At 42.6% G+C, this 21,703-nt stretch overlaps 2 protein-coding genes across 3 annotated transcripts; both read right to left on the reverse strand.

Moving 5' to 3' along the window:
* Positions 1-306: 306 nt before the first annotated feature.
* On the reverse strand, positions 307-11,909 carry LOC142214244 (cathepsin K-like). 2 transcript variants are annotated; one of them, XM_075283115.1, is made up of 8 exons: positions 11,856-11,909; positions 7,795-7,921; positions 6,699-6,821; positions 5,829-5,990; positions 5,223-5,441; positions 2,168-2,333; positions 1,747-1,852; positions 307-1,610 (listed from the first exon to the last, which is right to left on the reverse strand). In XM_075283115.1, exons 2-8 carry the CDS (start codon positions 7,915-7,917, stop codon positions 1,511-1,513), a joined length of 999 nt encoding a protein of 332 aa, XP_075139216.1. In that variant the 5' UTR covers positions 7,918-7,921; positions 11,856-11,909; the 3' UTR covers positions 307-1,510. The 2 variants fall into 2 exon arrangements, with proteins under 2 accessions (XP_075139216.1, XP_075139215.1); XM_075283114.1 differs by lacking the exon at positions 11,856-11,909 and adding an exon at positions 9,543-9,688.
* Positions 11,910-15,795: 3,886 nt separating this feature from the next.
* Positions 15,796-20,858, reverse strand: LOC142214245 (cathepsin K-like). The gene is made up of 7 exons (XM_075283116.1): positions 20,730-20,858; positions 20,379-20,501; positions 18,094-18,249; positions 17,047-17,265; positions 16,626-16,791; positions 16,293-16,398; positions 15,796-15,895 (listed from the first exon to the last, which is right to left on the reverse strand). The coding sequence occupies exons 1-7, from the start codon at positions 20,856-20,858 to the stop codon at positions 15,796-15,798; spliced, it is 999 nt and encodes a 332-aa protein (XP_075139217.1).
* Positions 20,859-21,703: the final 845 nt, after the last annotated feature.

Genomic DNA, 21,703 nt, shown 5'->3' on the forward strand with positions numbered 1-21,703 from the left:
AAGAGAATCATGTATTCATGGGGTACCTACTCTTTCTCTATACGTCTTATAGGCCTTACCCATATTATAAGGATGTTCCACCCTTCCCTGACTTTCTCCTTGGATTTTCCCAGAGGTTCAGAAGCCTTAATACTATATTTTTCAAAAATGGCTGCCCAATGCCCACCAACATGGATGGGCATATTGTTCTTCGTAACCAGACATCACCATTATTCTATTCATCAATCTGATTCCCCGAGATATATCACATTATGAAATAACCACACAAATCTTACAAAAAGTTTTAAAAAATTTGTTATGTACGTCATTGAAAAGTACAAAATTTAATCACATTTTCTCAAAATTCCATTAGTAAAACAGGATACAAATCTAAGAGTACCAGACTCTAGTCGTATTTCAAGAGACATATAACAGTCTGTGAGGTTGTAGAGTATTCAGAGTTCAGATTTGGAGTGGAACCTACATGGTGTAAGAGTCGTTTGATATTTTGTAGGTCCATATTATAGGAACTGATGACACCAGGAGATTGGGGGTCCAGCGCTTATTATCCTAGTGTGACCATATATCCCATGTGTTACTCTGGCCATGTTGGGGTGTGTGGAACACTACTCTTTCATGCCCTGGCCATTATTTTATATGATCACTCTCCCTCATAGGTACGTTCTCTTCCGTTATGATTTGTGCTGCCTTTTGGTCAGATCACATTTGGGCATTTGCCACGGTAAGTACCTAGCCATCCAAGACAGAAATTGGCCATACATTTTGGAAAGCGGCCAGTCGAATGCTTGTTTGGCCAACAGCTATGTCTTTCAATGCACCTCAGTTTGGTGGACCTACATGTGTTTGACACCTATGTTAGGGTGTCAACAGTGACATGGCCATGCTGAGTGTCATGACACTGGACGTGCTCATGGACGTGTTTATGGAAAAATCTTTCGATGGTTGGAAGTTCCAACCACTAGCTAATGTTCCACCATATCAGAAATCTTCATAAGCCTTCATTATGCTGAATTTATTGCCAGGCAAATCCAATTTACTGTAGGAGGACCAAGTTGTGATTATTGGAGTGTCCATTGAACCCATTGTGATGGCCCATCAGACTTTGTGAATGTTGGATAAGTACAGGGTACAACTTAGAAGGTCCACCAAGTATGGCCAGTCCATGAAGACTGAACTTAAGGCAAGGAACTCTGGTGGCAACTTTTTTGAGGTCACTAATATTCCTGTATGGATGGTAGGGGTATGTTCCTATGATATGTTCCTTCAAGTTTTGCAAATAGGACTACTCTACGATACCATGAAGGTATGACCCAGGACATACAACATTTTAAAGACACGACTGACCGTTCAATAAACGAAATACAAAAAAGTTATCATTCCAGACGACATAAGAAAAGAAACATGTTTGTGCACAAGGGTCACATGAGTAAACTCTTCACAGGGCTCGTACTGGAAGGGCTGCCAGATGGGTGGTGGCTCCAATGTCTGGTCCATCTACATCCAGTACAGGTCACATGAGGGGGTAGCTGGCGAGGTTGGCAATACCACAGGCATTTCCTCTATCTCTGGCCATTAAGATGTAGCCTTTGTCACCCCAGTCTTCTCCCCAACTGTAAAGAAGAACACACATAGTAGAGATACATATAATGGAGATAACATTAGATCTATAGCAGAGAAACCTTCCCTTCTGCTTATGTCTTCTACAACATGTCCCACCAAGCTCTCCTACACCAACGGCTTCTTTACCTGTTCTTTACAATCCAGTATTTGGCTTTCTTTTGCACACCATACCCAACAGCGAGGACCGCGTGGTTTATATCTTGGGCATCACAATTTGCATCATAGTATACACCTGGATGGGAGAACAGAACATAATAATGGTGGAAACAAATCCATTTTATGGACCCAAATAAAGTCAGTTCCATCCTACTCTATAGGTATCACTACCCAAATATAATATCATTCTTATCAGTACAAGGTATAGAAAGCAGAGGAGGAAAGAAACCTTGTCTCCAGAGATACCTATAGGTGGCACTAGAGACAATATTCTTCTTTCTGGAGGAGAGCTAATTTGCATACCCTTATCCCATGGAGCATTGCCCTATGGAATCCCTAAAGCTAGATCCCCACATCAATACGATCTGTGAGATTCAAAGAGATCACATACCTTTACTGTAAAACTGGAAAGTAGACAGGGTGGCATCGATGCCTACTGACACAGGGCCGACAGTGCCCACTGCCCTCTTTAGTGCCTTCTCGCTTCCTTGCTTCACTTCCTTGTAACTCTTACATTTGGCTGCTCTACCAGCGGTGGTATAGTTACAGTTCTGATCCTATGAGGTAGAAGGTGCAAAGCTCAAACATAATAATGTTACAATGTGTAAAAGCGAGGGTCAGCGCAGTGTGTAGTTAAACTTGTAGTTGGCATTTACTGCCTACCATCCATTCTCCCTTAGACATACATATCATGTTCATTTTGACATAACTTCAGCTGTGTTGGCCTTAGAGAGCTAGAAATTGGACAGAGTCCTGCGAGCCTTGACAGTGTCATTTACTATGTTTTATAGAATGATTTCTAGGGCTCCTGAAAGCTCCATACACTATGTTTTATAGAAAGAGTCGTTGGAGCCCTGATAGTGTCCTACACTATGTTTTATAGATAGGTTCCTAGGTGCCCTGACAGTGTCATACAATATGTTTTATGGATAGGTTCCTAGGAGCCCTGACAGTATTCTACACTATGTTTTATAGATAGAGTCATTGGAGCCAAGACAGTGTCATACACTATGTTTTATAGATAGGTTCCTAGGAGCCCTAAGAGTATTATACACTATGTTTTATAGATAGGTTCCTAGGGGCCCTTACAGTGTTATACACTATGTTTTATAGATAGGTTCCTAGGAGTCCTGACAGTGTTCTACACTATGTTTTATAGATAGGTTCCTAGGAGCCCTGACAGTGTTCTACACTATGTTTTATAGATAGGTTCCTAGGAGCCCTGACAGTGTCATACACTATGTTTTATAGATAGGTTCCTAGGAGTCCTGACAGTGTTCTACACTATGTTTTATAGATAGGTTCCTAGGAGCCCTGACAGTGTTCTACACTATGTTTTATAGATAGGTTCCTAGGAGCCCTGACAGTGTCATACACTATGTTTTATAGATAGGTTCCTAGGAGCCCTGACAGTGTTCTACACTATGTTTTATAGATAGGTTCCTAGGAGCCCTGACAGTGTTCTACACTATATATTATAGATAGGTTCCTAGGAGCCCTGACAGTATTCTACACTATGTTTTATAGATAGGTTCCTAGGAGCCCTGACAGTGTTCTACACTATGTTTTATAGATAGGTTCCTAGGAGCCCTGACAGTATTCTACACTATGTTTTATAGATAGGTTCCGAGGAGCCCTGACAGTGTTCTACACTATGTTTTATAGATAGGTTCCTAGGAGCCCTGACAGTATTCTACACTATGTTTTATAGATAGGTTCCTAGGAGCCCTGACAGTATTCTACACTATGTTTTATAGATAGGTTCCTAGGAGCCCTGACAGTGTTATACACTATGTTTTATAGATAGGTTCCTAGGAGCCCTGACAGTGTTCTACACTATGTTTTATAGATAGGTTCCTAGGAGCCCTGACAGTGTTCTACACTATGTTTTATAGATAGGTTCCTAGGAGCCCTAAGAGTATTATACACTATGTTTTATAGATAGGTTCCTAGGAGCCCTGACAGTGTCATGCAGTAGGTTTTTAGTCAATTTAAGCTCTGGTTTGTACTGAACTTATTCCGCCAAAAACAAATCAAGCATGGAGGTGAGAAGGTACAACAATATGTTGAATCTCTAACAGTACCACAGCTAACCACTTGAGGGGCAAGCAAGCACTTCTGTCCTATCTCCTTCCTTGTAGGATCGGTATAGGGGACATGCTCACATCCCTATAATATAAGAGACAACTTTGGTTGGGCTGATTTTATTGTATGCTCAGCCTTGGCCGGCCTTGTGGATGAATAAACAGAACTCCACAAAGAAACATGTCAAAATCTAGTGAAAGGCTTTTCTTGGGACAATCTAAGTGCTAGTTCACACGGGGGCAAAGAGGTGGATTTTTACAGCGGATTTTGCCTCAAAATCCGCCTCATTACAATAGTGGTCTGTGTAGACTGCTAGCTTTTTTTTTCTGCTAGCAGTTTTTCGCTGCTAGCAGAAAAAAAGAAGCGACATGACCATTCTTCAGGCGTTTTCCGCCTGAAGAAAGCAATAGAAGTGAATGGGAGTCAAACAACGCGCGTTTTTTTTCCACACGTGGAAAAAAACTTGACGCGTTTTTTGTGGCCCATTCCCTTTACGGGAGGGGAAAACCGCCTGGTGTTTTTTGAAGCGTTTTTTACAAAAAAACGCTCCAAAAAAAGCTTCCTAATTAGGAAGCGTTTTTTTGGAGGACCAAATAAGCCACACGTAATTTACGTGTGAACTAGCCCTTAGACCCCATTCACAAGTGAAGGATCTGAGTATAAGCCTCAGATTTCTGCTGTTGTAGCAAAATATGTGTCAGATATGCAAATCTGACAAGTGTGAACTTGACCTCAATTACCCCAGGGTAATATTAGATACTGCAAGTAATCCAAACATGGGAATTCTAATGTAATATGTAATATAGTGAAGACAGCGGTGAAGTGGGAAATACAGGGGAAGTGAGAATAGTGATCAGCAGAAAGACGTGGAACGAGTCATGTGAGAGAACAAAAAAACAACACTTAAAGGGGTTGTACAGGATCATAAAACATGGCTGCTTTCCTCCAAAAACAGTGACACATCTGTCCCCATACTCAGTGTGGTATAGAGGGTCAGACCTTTTCACTTCTATTGAACTGAAATTAGAAACCGTACTAATGTAATCTGCTTACAATATGACTTTTACATACGTTATATCTATTAGCTCTCTTTTATTTATTTCCCCTTCTTATAAAGCATCAACATATTCCACAGTGCTTTACAGACATTGTCATATCTACTATATAAATTAGCCATACAGTGGTGCTGAAAAGCTAGACCCTTTAAGCATATAGATTTGTCTTCAGTGGTCTTGAAAAGCTGATTGACACCCTTATGATTGCTTAAATTTGATACCTCCCCCCTCCCCCCCCCAAAAAAAAAAACCAAATACAAGGGTGAATAATCTGTAGAGACATGTTAGAGCATCCGCCGTACTTACCGTCCCAACATAGGGATAGGCTGCCTCGGAGTCTATGCCTTTATTTTCGACCACATACTCAAAGGCGTTGGTCATGTATCCTCCGCCACATCCATCATTCTTTTTGACGCAATCTACAAGGTTCTGGGGACTGAGGACTACCAGTTTTTTAGTCTTTCTCTTGAGTTGTCCCTCCAAAGCCCCCACGGAGCTAAATGCCCAACATGAGCCACAGGACCCCTGAAGTGGAAGCAAAAAAAATCGTGAATTATATATATTACCATAGAATGCGAAATATTGTATTAAAGGGGTTTTCCACAGAGAGATCTGACTTCCAGCACCACTGCCAATCACCTGATCATCTCTGTACTGTTAGTAGGACTTGTGCTTGGTACTGCAGCTCAGTCCCAAAAAGGAGATACAGGAAGCTGCAGTACCAAACGTAGCCACAAATGTAAGTACGGCGCTGTTTTTGGTAAACTATGCAATCAATCGGCTGATCACCATGAGTAGAAGTAGTCGGACCCCCACCAATCTCATACTGATGGACTTATCCTAACCATAGATCATGAGTTCAGCAGTTCCTGAAGACACCTTTAATGTAAATCAGACTTTTTTTGGTCATACCTGGTTCCTCACTGGTGTGACATAACCTTTTTTCCTATAGTCAATAGAGTCCGGGAGAGCGTCCAACCATTCTCCACCTTCATCATCATCAGTGAAGTTTCTGACTCTGTTTTGAGCTGGAACTTTGAGACCTGTCATTGTTCTTGCGACTTCTTCACTTGTCTTAAAGAGAACGAAATGCAAAATTAATGGGACTGGTTTTATTTTTAGGCGTCCAAAGACCCATTCTTTGTATTCAGTAGAAAGGTAATAGAAGAAATGGGAGAAAGAGCAGGGACTGTGCCTTGATCTGGAGACTGTAGGCAAGTAGGAAAACCAGTTTCCGAGCTACGTAAGTCCAAAAGCCATACATGCCATACCTTCTACCGTACACCATGGCGTCTACGATATCTTATAAACAAGCAATCTCAATATCCTAAACTAAGGGTTCCAGGTGTCCCTTATAGATACATCTCTTCTCAAGAGCATTGGAAGGGATCCCATAAAGGGTAAGGACCCCAATAAGGGCATTAAAGTCCTGCCCTAGGTCCTGGACTGGAGGAACGCTCACTTTTTTGGGATGGAACAAACCAAATTTGCCATGTTTCTTTTTGAAAATTTGTGACGTTCTCAGAACGTTCAGGAGAGCTGGAAAATATGTATGGCCGGGCCATCTGAATGGACTTGCCACCACACTGCTCCTTGGAAATTTTGATACCAACTTACCAATGTCCAAATCCACTAAGAGCCAGTAGATCCAAGAGCCATACAGAGCCTTTGGTGTACACCAGACCTTTAGAATTTATACCTGATCCATTCGTTGCTGATGGCCTTTCGATAAGGAAGTGCCATGAGATCTCCACCTAAGCTCCAATCATGGTAAGAACTTACCATATCTCCTAAGTGGTTCATAGCCAGCGTATAGGTGTGTAGGCCCTGAGAATACTCTATGTTGTGGTTGAGGATTAAGTTGTAGTTCTTCTCCCATATCATGCGTCTCATCACCTCATCAAACTGTAAACGAGAGTAGGATCCAAAAGTAAGCAAACACCCCAAAATCACCATAATTGAGGACATAATAATGGACATTAGGACGAAAACTTGTTGTATTCTTAGGGTGAGTGCATTGGAGGAACCATTATGAGCCATAGAATGATGGATAACTCGGCAGAACCCAACGGGCACCATTATAAGTCAATAGGGTCCATTAAGTGCCATTGGTGTCCAATGTTTGATGGACGTAGTACTGCATTATGGTTATAAACAAAAAACATAATAATACCACCATATTGCGACATAGCAGGGGCTTTCTCAGTGGAGCCAGGAGAAGATAGATGTTACCCCTCCGCCCTATTTTGGTGAAGATTTTTATAGTGTCGTAGCGACTGGAGCAGGAGGAGTCATTGGAGGCATGGCTTGAGAATAAGGGATCCATTATGGTGGAGGGGTACTGATTCATCTCCACTCACTTCGTGGTATTGGCTTTTGGAGACTGGTTTGGTCAACCAGCTTGGTTTTGGAATTCCTGAAGTCAGGGTGCCCAAGATGGAATTAGGTCTCCAATGGTGGTGTCCCTGGGTCAGATGGATTATGGCTATGGGGGTAAATAATCGGAGGCCTTCAGAGGTTTTATGGGACCCCTCCTTTCTGTCATGTTAAATTCAAGCTCACGTTATTTAAATGGTTATTTATTGGAAGCTGCGGAATTTGCAGAATGTTTTTGTGAAGTTAATAAATGGCCGCAGTGGCCTTTCCTCCAATGCTGGCGGTGGTGTCATTATTAAGGTTGGAAGGTCAGGTGTTTATGGCCATATGTAGATACCTTCTAGTTATGTGCCTAGGATTTCTGTTTGCAGAGTGCCCTTATAAATAAAGGCCCTAGGCAACTGCCCAGTTTGGTATGCCCTAAAACCAAACTTGCCCCATGAAAGCTCCGCCCTCTTGTTGTGTTCATAATGGCCTTAGATTATCCATAACACACTGTTACCTTTCCATTGTATTGCTTCTGATAGGTTCTCTTCCATTGCTCCCATTCCGAGTCCAGCGTGTCATCCCAGTACTGGCCAGCGCTCACCAGAGGAAGGGCCAAGAGCACAAGATGGAGGATCATTATACTGCAGGAAGACAAGAGTTACATGTAGGGGGTGTACAGAGTTAGGGATCTGAAAGAATAGACTGTACACCTTGTATTACAATCCTGAAGGACAACTGGTGAGAGGTGATGAAACAGAATGAGGACAGAAGATTAGAAGAGCAGAAGACTGAGCAGATATCATGGGGCTTAAAGGGGGTCTGTCACCTCCCAAACCAATAATAGTGATGTGTGGGAGATGTTAATAGGATGGTAAACATACTTCTGTGGCCACAAACTGGTGAAGCAATACAGAGATAATCATCTGTTAAAGGATAATTCCAAATCAGCTGCAAGTGCACCGGGGGTGGAGCCTGAATTATCATATTTGCTTACTGACAGCTGCAAGTGCTCTGGTTCTACTCTGGAATCACTACACATTGTTTTAGCTGTGATTGACATGTCTTGCCTGTCGGCATCATATTCTGTTTGTAGGTATATCTGGCCCACAAATCCTGCCCCCAGTGCACTTGCAGTCTGATTACAATATCCTTAAAAAGAAGATTACCTCTGTATCGGTATTTTTATGCTCCATCTGAAAACCCGTAAACTGCACTATTATTGGTTTAGATCACATTTTGGAATTGATAGTCCCCCTTTAAGATACTTATGCACATTCAATAGCTGTCACAGGGGGGACTTGTCAGGTTCAGTATACTTTTATGGAGGCCTTCCAGGACCACCCATAGGCATTGTCCTGTACACACAGCAGGAGTGGTGGTACACCTAAAGACCATAATAGGGACCCATAGGTGTACTGTCGGCCATTTTATAGGTATTATCCTGTACACATAGCAGGAGTGGTAGCAGACAGAGTCCCTAAAGGCCACAATAAGGACTCATAGGTTTATTGTCGGCATATTAAGGACTGAATATAGCAAAAATCAATCTTCTCACAAAATCTACGAGGCACACAGAGGTCCAGCCCCTTTATAGGAACTCTATTATGTCTACATGTAAAATAGAGACCTAATATGGCCAAGTGCAAGAACTCTTAAAGGGGATAGCCAGAATTTTTTTTTATTTATAGGCCATATATATCTGATAGGGGCGGCAGCCCCTGCATAGATCAGCTGTGGTCACGTCCAGCACCTGTACTATATATATGGAAGGCAGTTGATTCCACGACCATATAGTGGCCAGGCACCATCACTGCAGCTCCCACTGACTTCAACACAGACCTGCAATACCGGTACCCGGCCACTATACCGGGGACTGAGCTAACTGCTCCAGGATCTGTTCTTTGTATAGTACGGGTGTCGGAAGCAACCCTGAAAAGCTGATCTTGCAGAAACAACTGCGGGACTTCCCTAAGGATAGGCTGTAAGCAAAAAACATCCTGGACAATCTATTTATGGGTCCATACACACAGTCATACAATGGGTCCTTTTTGTATGGAGATATAATAGGATTCCCATAGAGGTTCCTGTATCTCCATATATACAGTAGCCACCGTTGCCTTTACAGCAGCACACAGAGGTTGTGCACACATCTGCTTTGTTCATAGTAAGCCTTCTAGAGTAATATCTTCCCTTCCTCTGCCGCCATATCTTTCTCCACCGTAAAATAACCTCCACCTTACAAGGGATTGAACTGCGTCTTACCTCCCGGAAGATGTCCTTCAGTTTAGGTTAATCTCCCTGGACACCTTCTTGGTTGGCACAGAGAAACCAAAGTGATCTATAATCCCTGCCCTGGTAGTCGCCCGTTCTGAGAACCTCGCAAGGAAGTTTTTTAAGATCCAGAGACCTTTGCTCTTCAGTTGTAGAGAGACGTGAGCGCCTTGCCAGAGGTTCTGCATGAATCAGCGGTCACGAGGAGCGAAGTTGGGGGCTGTCCACAGCTGGTTATACTTATACATCACACACACGCACAAAAAAATCGCCTCTAAATTCCTAAAAGCAGGAACAGGCCTCAGATGATCTGCTGTCCTGGCTTAGCCGGAACGCAAGGACAAAGGAATAACTATTGCTACTTAGTTTAGTTTATCTGTTTCTGGAAAAGCTGGGCACCAATCCAGATGGCTGCACATGTGCTTACTTGTGCGCAACTACAGGCTGCCCAACTACCCATCCACATGCACTTAGGTGACCATTTTCCAGTGCCCACTACATTGATGATCCCCCTCTTCACCTAGCTAAAGGAAGAAGATGCCAGCCATTTTGACAAAGCCAATGGACAAGTCTCATAACAGTCATAGTCATAAGGGTTGCCCATATCGGTGTGCGACCTAGGCTGTCACATCAGCTGAGCTACTTGTAACCACTATGGATTGTATACCACCACTATGAGATTAATATGTGTATATGATACTATACTACTGTATACAGTACATGTACACTATATGTATAGAGGTATTATATCACCATAGTTGTGATGCATTACATTATGTGGCACTGCACACTATATCTTTCTGTGTATGGAGTTATCATCAGTGTTAACATTATTAGGGCTACTGTATGGAAGTGTTATTTGGACAATCTGTGGTACTATTATTTGGGAACCATATCAATAGATAGTATAGAGTAACTTCACCAGCAGAATAGTGAGCGCAGCTCTGGAGTATAATACAGGATATAACTCAGGATCAGTACAGGATAAGTAATGTAATGTATGTACACAGTGACTGTACCAGCAGAATAGTGAGTGCAGCTCTGGAGTATAATACAGGATGTAACTCAGGATCAGTACAGGATAAGTAATGTAATGTATGTACACAGTGACTGTACCAGCAGAATAGTGAGCGCAGCTCTGGAGTATAATACAGGATAAGTAATGTAATGTATGTACACAGTGACTGTACCAGCAGAATAGTGAGCGCAGCTCTGGAGTATAATACAGGATAAGTAATGTAATGTATGTGCACAGTGACTGTACCAGCAGAATAGTGAGCGCAGCTCTGGAGTATAATACAGGATAAGTAATGTAATGTATGTGCACAGTGACTGTACCAGCAGAATAGTGAGCGCAGCTCTGGAGTATAATACAGGATAAGTAATGTAATGTATGTGCACAGTGACTGTACCAGCAGAATAGTGAGTGCAGCTCTGGAGTATAATACAGGATGTAACTCAGGATCAGTACAGCATAAGTAATGTAATGTATGTACACAGTGACTGTACCAGCAGAATAGTGAGTGCAGCTCTGGAGTATAATACAGGATGTAACTCAGGATCAGTACAGCATAAGTAATGTAATGTATGTACACAGTGACTGTACCAGCAGAATAGTGAGTGCAGCTCTGGAGTACAATACAGGATAAGTAATGTAATGTATGTACACAGTGACTGTACCAGCAGAATAGTGAGTGCAGCTCTGGAGTATAATACAGGATGTAACTCAGGATCAGTAAAGTATGTAAACCTATCTACTATTAATTGTACTAGTTAAAGGAGTTTGGCTACGTTTATAAAGCATCTCAGACATCTTCGGGTTTCCTTTCTACTCCATTAACCGTAGAGATGCCAGACTATAATTTGTGTTACTTGTGCATTATACTGTACTGTAAATCTTACCTGGAAACACCTCACAATCTCTGAATACATAATTGTGTAGAATAACCCAAACCGTATAGAAGTGACTTTTTCCTATTCTTGCATAAACCTCCCCCTGTGTACTGTCCTGTAAAAGACTTCTACTACTGGCTGATCTCTCTGGTGCCCAGGACACTGTTACATCTGTGTAGCCCAGGCTGGGATATACAAATTGTACTCTGTGCAATGGAAAATTATTAGACCCATAAAAGGAACAAATCTGCTGGTGTAGTAAGAGGACATACTGTATATAGTTTCGGGATTGGACTTTACACACATATAACTGCGCCTGAGGTAGTCAGATGTCTTATACATACAGGAAAGATATAACAATAAGACAAAGGTTGTAGCTCAAGCCCTGAGCGCAGACGATAGAGTCAGTACCTGGATCGTGAGAATGGCTTCCTCCTCTGCTCTTCTTCTAACAGCGACTGCGTCCTGTAGCGCAGTGTATACAGAGCCCTGTGGGCTGATCCCTTCCAGGAAGTTCAGTCGGGGGAATTCTGAGCAGCTAGAGCGACAAGTTATTACAGTAACACTGATCAGGAGGAGACATGTAATAAACCTGGTGGAGGGCATGAAAATTCCATCAAAACCGTAAGAAGCGGAAGAACCCTTATGTAGCCCCTCATAGACGGTCCCTCATCTCAAGATATGTGTGACGTGTGGATGATATATACACCAAACAGCTATAACCTTAAGAAAGGAGGTGAATAACATGGGTCATTTTCTGCCAATGGCGCCCATAGGGGTGGGATATATTAGGCGTCAAGTGAACGATTACATCTTGACGTCAACTTGGTGGAAGCAGAAAAATTGCCAAGTGTAAGGAACTAAGTGACCTTGACGAGGGCCAAAGTGTGATGACGAAGATTGGGTTAGAGTGTCTCCAGAAAGGCCAGTCCCAGTATCTACCAAAAATGGTCCAGAGAAGGACAACCGGTGAACCTGTAAAGGGTCATGGGTGGCCAATGCATATTGATGCACGTGGAGAAGACTAGTCTCAAGAACTACTATAGCTAAAAAATTTACTGTTGACTATGATAGAAAGGTGTCAGTACAAACATGGCATGGAAGCTTATAGTTTATGGGAATGTGTAGCTGTAGGTAGTTTCAGAGTTCCCATGCTGACCCCAAAGCATCTACGATGGGCACATAGGCAGGAGAATTGGATCGTGAAGCACTGGAAGGATTTGGTGCCTTGCCACACTGTAGAAATTGTTCAGGAATGGTTTGAGGGACGTAGCAAAGAGATCAAGATGGTGACATTCCCTCCCAAAGCCCCAGATCTCAATCCCATTGAGCATTTGTGAAATGTGCTGGAAAAACACGCCACATCCATAGAGGCCTACAGACCAACTGAAGTCAATGTCACCAAGGTCCTTCAGATACCACGGGACACTTTCAGACATCTTATAAGGTCCCCATCATCAGAGCTATACAATGTAGGTAGTCTTAATGTTAGGACTGACGGGTGAATTTTGGTAATATTTGGGCTTTGTTTGTTAGGTTGGCCATATTAAATTGGCAACTGCTTGGTTCATTGTATAGAGTCCCATTTTCTTGTCATTAATGACATTTATGGGTCAATGGGAAATATTTCTACTGGTGGATCACCCATGGGCCCTTGAGCATTGACGTAAAGGTGACCATACATACTAGACAAATGTCGATGGACTGGTCAACCATCTAATGTTCATGAGGGTTTTAGATTCTCTTAAAACAGCAACATTTTGGGAAAAAATGATTAGGCATATTTAACGTACCTGATGTTTTGGTTTCTGCCAAAGTAGTCCAGTGGCAACTTATTTCTGTCTCCCATTCACAATGCAGGTACACTTGGCTGAGTCAAATGTGCAAGTGGAAGTGGAAGTCAGGAGGAATAGCTGTTGGCCAAATATGGTCACCTTAAAGGGAGTCTATCACCAGAACCAGCATATCAACCTAGCCCTGCAGATAGATGGGGTAGGATCTGTGTTTAATCCCTTGTGTATTGGCACCTCCATTGCTGAGATATTCCTGTTTTTCCCAATATGCAAGTGAGCTCTTTGGAGCAATGAGGGTGTCGTCATCGTTCCAAAGAGGTAAGCGGCAACATGTGTGGATCTAGGTTGATATGCCTGTTTCTCATGACAGACTCCCTTCAAAGGCGCATTTCTTCAGTCCACACCTGTTGTAGACAATAGCTAAAAGCAAATCCTGTACGATCTCAATTTTCATTAATGTGCCCCAGTGTTCTGAATCATAGGGAATAATATGACTTTTACCAACTATCCTGAATTTTCTGTAAGGATCGCAGCAAATTCATGGGATTAAGCAAAACCCTACACTAACCAAAAAGGGTGGGTTTTGTTCAAATCACTCCCCTACCTGCTATTCCAGCCTGGTTTGTTGTGGCTGGCCTTAGACATCCCTATTCCATGGGCGTGCAGCAAAATGAGGTGTAGCATTCTGCTAGGTATGAGTACAAGTACCTAGGCTTAGGAGCAGTACGGCTTAGAGTTGGCCTTTCTTTGCTTTCATGGGGACGTTCTTTTTGGTCATATTTCAGATCCACAAACACAGAACACTCAAGTTATCATTTCCTCTTTCTATGCAAATAAAGTTTATTCTCGGTTGCCCGTAAGCCACGATATGAATTAACTCTTTAATATCCAGAAAATAAAATATTACACAATAACTCGTGGTTATGTGATAGACTGCAGATACAAGCTGGAAATTTCCAGCCTGTCGGCCATTCCAGTGGTGAGTTGATATATTCACATCCCCAATATAAAGAGGAAGTTAGTCAAAAAGTTGCGTGTCTTTATGGGATGATTTTATGACACATCTTTCTAGTGGTTCAGGGTTATGTCCGGTCAGGTGAGGGCCATGTCAAATGTTCGTCTTGGGGCTCTGCCATTCCTAGTCATGCCACTGGTCTACTGCCCTAGCTCTGCATCTTGGTAGAGAGTCTTGTTGACGCTGCTTTGGGCAACCAGGACCTATGCCCCACCAGCACAACCTGACCCTAGTACTAAGGGGGTGAGGTTGTGCTACAGAAGACACAAGAACTGCTTCCTCACCAAGAACCTTCAGCTTCACGTAGAACAGTCAAAAGGTTGAAGAATTTCACCACCTTAATTTTCAGACAACTGGATAGACAAAGCCTAGCATGTCAAATTTTTTTGGAACCATCAAAAATATACAAATATCAACCTTTGGTTTTCTTCTGCATGTATTGGTGTGGAATGTTTGGCTTAGCGAGATTGGAAACTCTTCAAGTGGTTAGGCCATGAGCAATGTATATCTTAATACGACGTAATTTATATTAATATCTGATAGCTGGGGGTCCGACCCACCAATCCCAAGCACAAAGGTCCTTATCCCTCATCAGGATGAATGTGGACCCGACTGGTGGTGGACAGCTCACCCATCCACATCAATGGGAAGCCAGAGACAGCTGAAATAAAGAGAGCACAATCCACCCCCAGTCACATCTCCATTTTCCAGGAGCAATAATTTACTTACCCTGTCCTGAGGATGGCTGATGATGGACGGGGGTTCTGGTGAAACACGACCCATGTGTCATGCGATATGAAGTAGCATTCTGCCCCCTCGCCGGGGTGCTCCACCTCATCTTCCATCAATCGCACGGATACTTAATTACCTAGTCTATGGGGGATGGCTTTACTATAGTAATTAATTACCTGTGAGATCGGGAAAGGGGGGGGTGGAGCGACCTGGGGGGCAGGACGCTGCTTTGGATCATAAGACCTAGTGGTCATGACTTCATTGGACCTCCAGGTCTGTCATCATTAATCCCTGGGACTCGGTAGGTAAATTACTACTCTGTGGACAACCCCTTTAAGATAGGTCATTAATATAAGATTGGAAGGGTCCGACACCCAGCACCCCCACCAATCAACTGTTCACACCAATGGCCAAAACTAATGCAAAGCTGGAAGCACAGCGCTGTTCTTTGTGTAGTGGTCACTCCAGGTTACTGTAGTTCTGCTCCTATAGACTTGGCAGACCCCCACCGATCTGATATCGATGACATATTCTAAGGACTGCCGTGTTACCCCAGGTAGCGCTATTATTTCCATGTTGTACTTGAGCCCTGTGTGTTTCCAACTTCCACATTTCGGGAGAGGGTTTTAAGAAACTCCATAAACAAGATCATTTTTCAGACATGTCTTTATAGATATTTGGAGGATTTTCCAAAATTTTATTGTTGCTCCAGTGTCAGAAAATACAACAGGCTGTAAAACATGTACGGTATAGTTTATATAGACAGGATACGGCACTGACGTGACTATCTTGTGTTGTATGAATTAGCTGCTCACATCAATGGGAAACTGGCGAGGTTGGCGATGCCACAGGCGTTCTTCTTTTCACGGGCCATCAGGATGTAGCCCTTATGGCCCCATTTCTCTCCCCAACTAGAAGACAAAAGAACAATAATGGCCATGATGACCATGATGGGTGAAGTTCCACAATGTATACCATGGTGATCCCATAAAGAGAAGTACCCCATTAAATTCTCATGCCTTGTAATAGCCCCCTGACACAGCCATTAGGTTCAAGGAATATATGGAATCGTGATGGTTGCGCCATTCCTAAATCATGCCATGAATGATCATCAGGCTCATGGAGATTTACCGAGAACCAAGACGGTGGTAACTAAATCTCACAACTGTAGGGACTAAGGTAAAAAGTACATATGACTCACCAGAAAAAATGAACCATAAAAAGAGTTTGTACACAATGGCGATATCATTTTATGGGCACTGCTATAAAGTTGCCACTCCCGTGTTGGCACCACTTGAGTCTAGTCACCTGTTTTTGATGATCCAGTGCTTTGTGCCCTGTATATTTCCATAGCCGACAGCCAGGACAGCATGGTTAATGCCCTCGGGGTCACAGTTTTGATCGTAATAAACTCCTGAAATGAGAGTATATATGTGTAAGACAGAGATATAGATGTAGAAGATGGATGGATGGATATTGGATGGATGGATATTGGATGGATGGATGGATGGATATTGGATGGATGGATATTGGATGGATGGATGGATATTGGATGGATGGATATTGGATGGATGGATGGATGGATATTGGATGGATGGATATTAGATAAATAGGAGATGGGGCCATGTTGACCTTTCTTACCTTTACTGTAGAAGTGGAAAGACGGAAGACTGGCATCGATGCTGACGGACACAGGACCCACCTGGGCCACCGCTCTTTTCAGGGCCTTCTCATCTCCTATGGGGATCTCTTTGAACCCCCTGCAGCCGGCAGCTTTACCAGATGGGTTGTAGAGGCAGCCTTCATCCTGGTGGAAGTAAAAATCACATGAAATAAGGTTTCGTCCACATTCGCCACTATGATACTCATGATTTTTTACAGTAATATTTACTCCAATGACCTCATGGATCGCAAAGGAATTTTTCAGATGTCTTCATGTTTTTCAAGACAATAGAGAATGCAAAATATCCCGTCTGCACCACTTTCCCAGTTCCATTGCACTAGTTTTAAGAAGGTCTACTTAGATATTGAAGAACTGGTTGACTTGATCTTGAAAACTCACCTGACCAATATATGGATAAACAGCATCAGAGTCTATGCCATTATTATCCCTCACGTAGCCAAATGCATTGGTCATGTATCCTCCTTGACACCCGTAGTTATCCGTATCACAGTCCACAAGGTTCTGAGGGCTGAGGGAAACCAGCTTTCCCGTCTTCTTCATGAGCTGACCCTCAAGGGCTCCAACGGAGCTGAAAGCCCAACAAGATCCACAGGAACCCTGCAGGAACAAAACAGTATGTCAATGACATGGAAGATGGGGTAAATGTCCACTCTTGGATATAGTCTTTGTCCGCAGTGATGGACATGAGCTCTAGAACAAATATTTTATAGACCGTCCTCCATGTACACCTTCACTTTTCACTTCATCGTAGACTTGTAGACTATCATTGTACACACAGGACATATTACTAATAAAGTCTAATAAGTTATCTGTGAATCCTCCCATAATGATGGGCTCCAAAGCCATCTCCAAATGGGATTGTCTTCAAATGGTCCTACAAGGCCCATTATAAAGTCAGGGCTGGACTGGAGGACTAGTTTGACTCTTCCTAAAATATTGATCCACCCATGCGCGATGCAAGAGAGTCTCTCTTGTCCTCACCACAAAGACATATGGCCTTAAATGAAGAGCACCCTAGGTTGTCCAAGGTCAGACAAAATGGGGAAATGGCAAGAAGTTGTGCAAAATCCCAAAATATGTATTACTTACCTGCTCAATCCCCCTGCTGCTCCAATGCCAGCTCCCTGCTGCTCTCTGTCCATGTTTGTTGGGCATCTGATGATGTCATGTTGACCACATGTGACCGTTGCAGCCAATTGCTGACCTCAAAGGTATATTATTGAGGCCAATGTTGGATTCCAATGGTCAGGTGTTGTCAATGTGACATTACTGCTACAGCTGCCCAACAAACGCCAATGAGGAATCCACAGGTAAGAATTCTTATTTGACTATTTTACACCATCTTCTACTTTTGGCCCAATTTTGTCCAATTTCGCTCACCCCTTTGAAGTATAATGTGACTGGATGTATTAATGATCATTTTACCTGATCTTGTACAGGGGTCACATACCCCTTCTTCCTGTAGTCAATATATTTTGGGATTCGGGCCTTCCAGTCCGGTTCATACGTCATATTAGCGTGATATTGGCGTTTGGAGGGGATTCTTAGTCCAGTCATCGTCTGAACGATTTCTTCACTGGTCTAATATTGGAACGGAATTATAGAGAGAGGTCAAATACAAAGTAAGACGTACTGCAGACATGTCATTTTTCCAATCATTGAAGGGTCTTAGTTCTGAGATATATGTATATCTACATGGCCCACAATGGGTTAAAACATAGAGTCCTCTCAAAATGGAGGCCTGGGGGGTAGCTATATACTGTAACCAGTATTTGGTCATAGACAGAGCCCCTGTTCTCTATTGGGATGAGGTTACAGCCTTTATATAGACCCCAGGCCCAACCCACTATTTACAGACAATACCTGCTACAGACCCAGGCCAGAGACTGCCTCTATCTTATATGGATATGGATACTAGTACAGGCCCTGACACAAAGATTTTCTTATTGGCTCCCTCTGTCATGCTCCACCCCCGAGGATCCTGCATTGGACATAACACAGTATATACAGTCCTATGAAAAAGTTTGGGCACCCCTATTAATCTTAATCATTTTTAGTTCTAAATATTTTGGTGTTTGCAACAGCCATTTCAGTTTGATATATCTAATAACTGATGGACACAGTAATATTTCAGGATTGAAATGAGGTTTATTGTACTAACAGAAAATGCGCAATATGCATTAAACCAAAATTTGACCGGTGCAAAAATATGGGCACCTCAACAGAAAAGTGACATTAATATTTAGTAGATCCTCCTTTTGCAAAGATAACAGCCTCTAGTCGCTTCCTGTAGCTTCTAATCAGTTCCTGGATCCTGGATGAAGGTATTTTGGACCATTTCTTTCTACAAAACAATTCAAGTTCAGTTAAGTTTGATGGTCGCCAAACATGGACAGCCCGCTCTCAAATGATCTGAAAACAAAGATTGTTCAACATAGTTGTTCAGGGGAAGGATACAAAACGTTGTCTCAGAGATTTAACCTGTCAGTTTCCACTGTGAGGAACATAGTAAGGAAATGGAAGACCACAGGGACAGTTCTTGTTAAGCCCAGAAGTGGCAGGCCAAGAAAAATATCAGAAAGGCAGAGAAGAAGAATGGTGAGAACAGTCAAGGACAATCCACAGACCACCTCCAAAGAGCTGCAGCATCATCTTGCTGCAGATGGTGTCACTGTGCATCGGTCAACTATACAGCGCACTTTGCACAAATAGAAGCTGTATGGGAGAGTGATGAGAAAGAAGCCGTTTCTGCACGTACGCCACAAATAGAGTTGCCTGAGGTATGAAAAAGCACATTTGGACAAGGCAGCTTCATTTTGGAAACAAAAATTGAGTTGTTTGGTTATAAAAAAAGGCGTTATGCATGGCGTCCAAAAAGAAACAGCATTCCAAGAAAAACACATGCTGCCCACTGTAAAATTTGGTGGAGGTTCCATCATGCTTTGGGGCTGTGTGGCCAATGCCGGCACCGGGAATCTTGTTAAAGTTGAGGGTCGCATGGATTCCACTCAGTATCAGCAGATTCTTGAGAATAATGTTCAAGAATCAGTGACGAAGTTGAAGTTACGCCGGGGATGGATATTTCAGCAAGACAATGATCCAAAACACCGCTCCAAATCCTCAGGCATTCATGCAGAGGAACAATTACAATGTTCTGGAATGGCCATCCCAGTCCCCAGACCTGAATATCATTGAACATCTGTGGGATGATTTGAAGCGGGCTGTCCATGCTCGGCGACCATCTAACTTAACTGAACTTGAATTGTTTGTCCAAAATACCTTTATCCAGGATCCAGGAACTGATTAAAAGCTACAGGAAGCGACTAGAGGCTGTTATCTTTGCAAAAGGAGGATCTACTAAATATTAATGTCACTTTTCTGTTGAGGTGCCCATACTTTTGCACCGGTCAAATTTTGGTTTAATGCATATTGCGCATTTTCTGTTAGTACAATAAACCTCATTTCAATCCTGAAATATTACTGTGTCCATCAGTTATTAGATATATCAAACTGAAATGGCTGTTGCAAATACCAAAATATTTAGAACTAAAAATGATTAAGATTAATAGGGGTGCCCAAACTTTTTCATAGGACTGTAACTAGCATCTCTCTCTCACAGAATTTCCTCCTCCTACTACATTTCTTATAATCGGAATCCCTATTATCCCATTACATGGTGATACATGGGGGTCACATGGACGATTTCTTACCATATCTCCAAAATGGTTCATGGCCAGATTATACGTGTGCTTCCCCTCAGAATACTCTTGGTTGTGGTTGTTGATGAACTTCAGATTTTTTTCCCAAATGTGACGTCTCGCAATCTCATCCAGCTGGAGACAGAAGAAAGTTTTATAGATACATGACATGATAGTACATGGTAAGCAGGGGCCCCATTACATATTTTGCACTGGCGCCCAGGATCTTTAAGTTAAAGTTACACCTCTATAGGCAACAGTCATTCCAGGTCACTCTCCATTCTGGCCAACTTTATTCATCAGATTTTCTAAATTTAGGAATACACAACATTAAAGTGACCATAAAGATAGAGGGGCACATACCTGACCATTATACTGCTTGCTATGAGTCCTCTTCCACAGCTCCCACTCCGAGTTCAGCTTCTCATCATGATAAAGACTGATGGTCCCCACCAAGGGCAGCACAAGAGCCACAAGACTAAACCAGAACATTGTCCCAGAGCTGAAGGAAACAAACATATATGTAACTGAGAATTCAATTCTGTAAGGCACTGTTCACATCTGTGACAGAGGCTCTATTACCTATATCGCACATTGCTACATTTTTCATTTGACCCCAGCCTTAAATATCTTGGACCTTCCCCAGCACACATGGTCAATGTCATCCATAAAAGTCATCACCAGGAGTGTAGCTATAATGGGTGCAGCAGTAGCAGACACTACACGTAACCCTGAAAGAGCAGCAATGTATCACTATTCTCAATAGTACATGGTAGGTAGGGGTCTGATTATAAATTTTGCATTGGGACCAGGAGGTTCACGTTACACTGGTCATCACAGTGGGAATGTTGACTCCTATGTGCATTGGGCTTTTGGTGAATGTGGAAACCTTAAAACTGTGATGGATCTGTCACACAAGCAGACACTAGAGCAATCCCATGGGTCCCCACTATCTGTAATAGGGTCCATAACATTTGTCTAAGGTTCCTAATGTAGAAGCCCGTTCAGTGCAGAGGTGAACCTATGGTGGCCAGATTATCTTGACTTACGTTTTAGGTGTCTTCCTTTCAGATTCCAGGCTTGTCTGCGTCCATCATCCAGTTTTTATATAGTCCTATATGGGGAAGTTTTAGCGGAAAACCTTGATACAAGAGAACTCGAGATGGCTGACTCAGCACAGAAAAACATCCCATCTCTCCTGACGGCTTCATGAAATATTAACCATTAAGACAAGATGGGGGGAGGTAAGAAAACAAAAAAATGAACACCAAAGGCTTGATATTTAAGATGAATGAACTAGTTAACAATGCCCAAACCCAAAACTGTGGGGTTCACCA

Source organism: Leptodactylus fuscus, chromosome 7, assembly GCF_031893055.1.
Source record: "Leptodactylus fuscus isolate aLepFus1 chromosome 7, aLepFus1.hap2, whole genome shotgun sequence".
Lineage (NCBI taxonomy): Eukaryota > Metazoa > Chordata > Amphibia > Anura > Leptodactylidae > Leptodactylus > Leptodactylus fuscus.

Excerpts from the sequence above, each read along its gene's own strand:
- LOC142214244 (XM_075283115.1), bottom strand. The coding sequence starts at position 7,917 with ATGATCCTCCATCTTGTGCTCTTGGCCCTTCCTCTGGTGAGCGCTGGC. Across the intron at positions 5,442-5,828 it reads TCACACCAGTGAGGAACCAG|GGGTCCTGTGGCTCATGTTG; the intron begins GTATGACCAAAA and ends CTTCCACTTCAG. Across the intron at positions 1,611-1,746 it reads TACTGGATTGTAAAGAACAG|TTGGGGAGAAGACTGGGGTG; the intron begins GTAAAGAAGCCG and ends TCTTCTTTACAG.
- LOC142214245 (XM_075283116.1), bottom strand. The coding sequence starts at position 20,858 with ATGTTCTGGTTTAGTCTTGTGGCTCTTGTGCTGCCCTTGGTGGGGACC. Across the intron at positions 20,502-20,729 it reads GCAAGCAGTATAATGGTCAG|CTGGATGAGATTGCGAGACG; the intron begins GTATGTGCCCCT and ends TTCTGTCTCCAG. Across the intron at positions 16,792-17,046 it reads TTTATCCATATATTGGTCAG|GATGAAGGCTGCCTCTACAA; the intron begins GTGAGTTTTCAA and ends TACTTCCACCAG.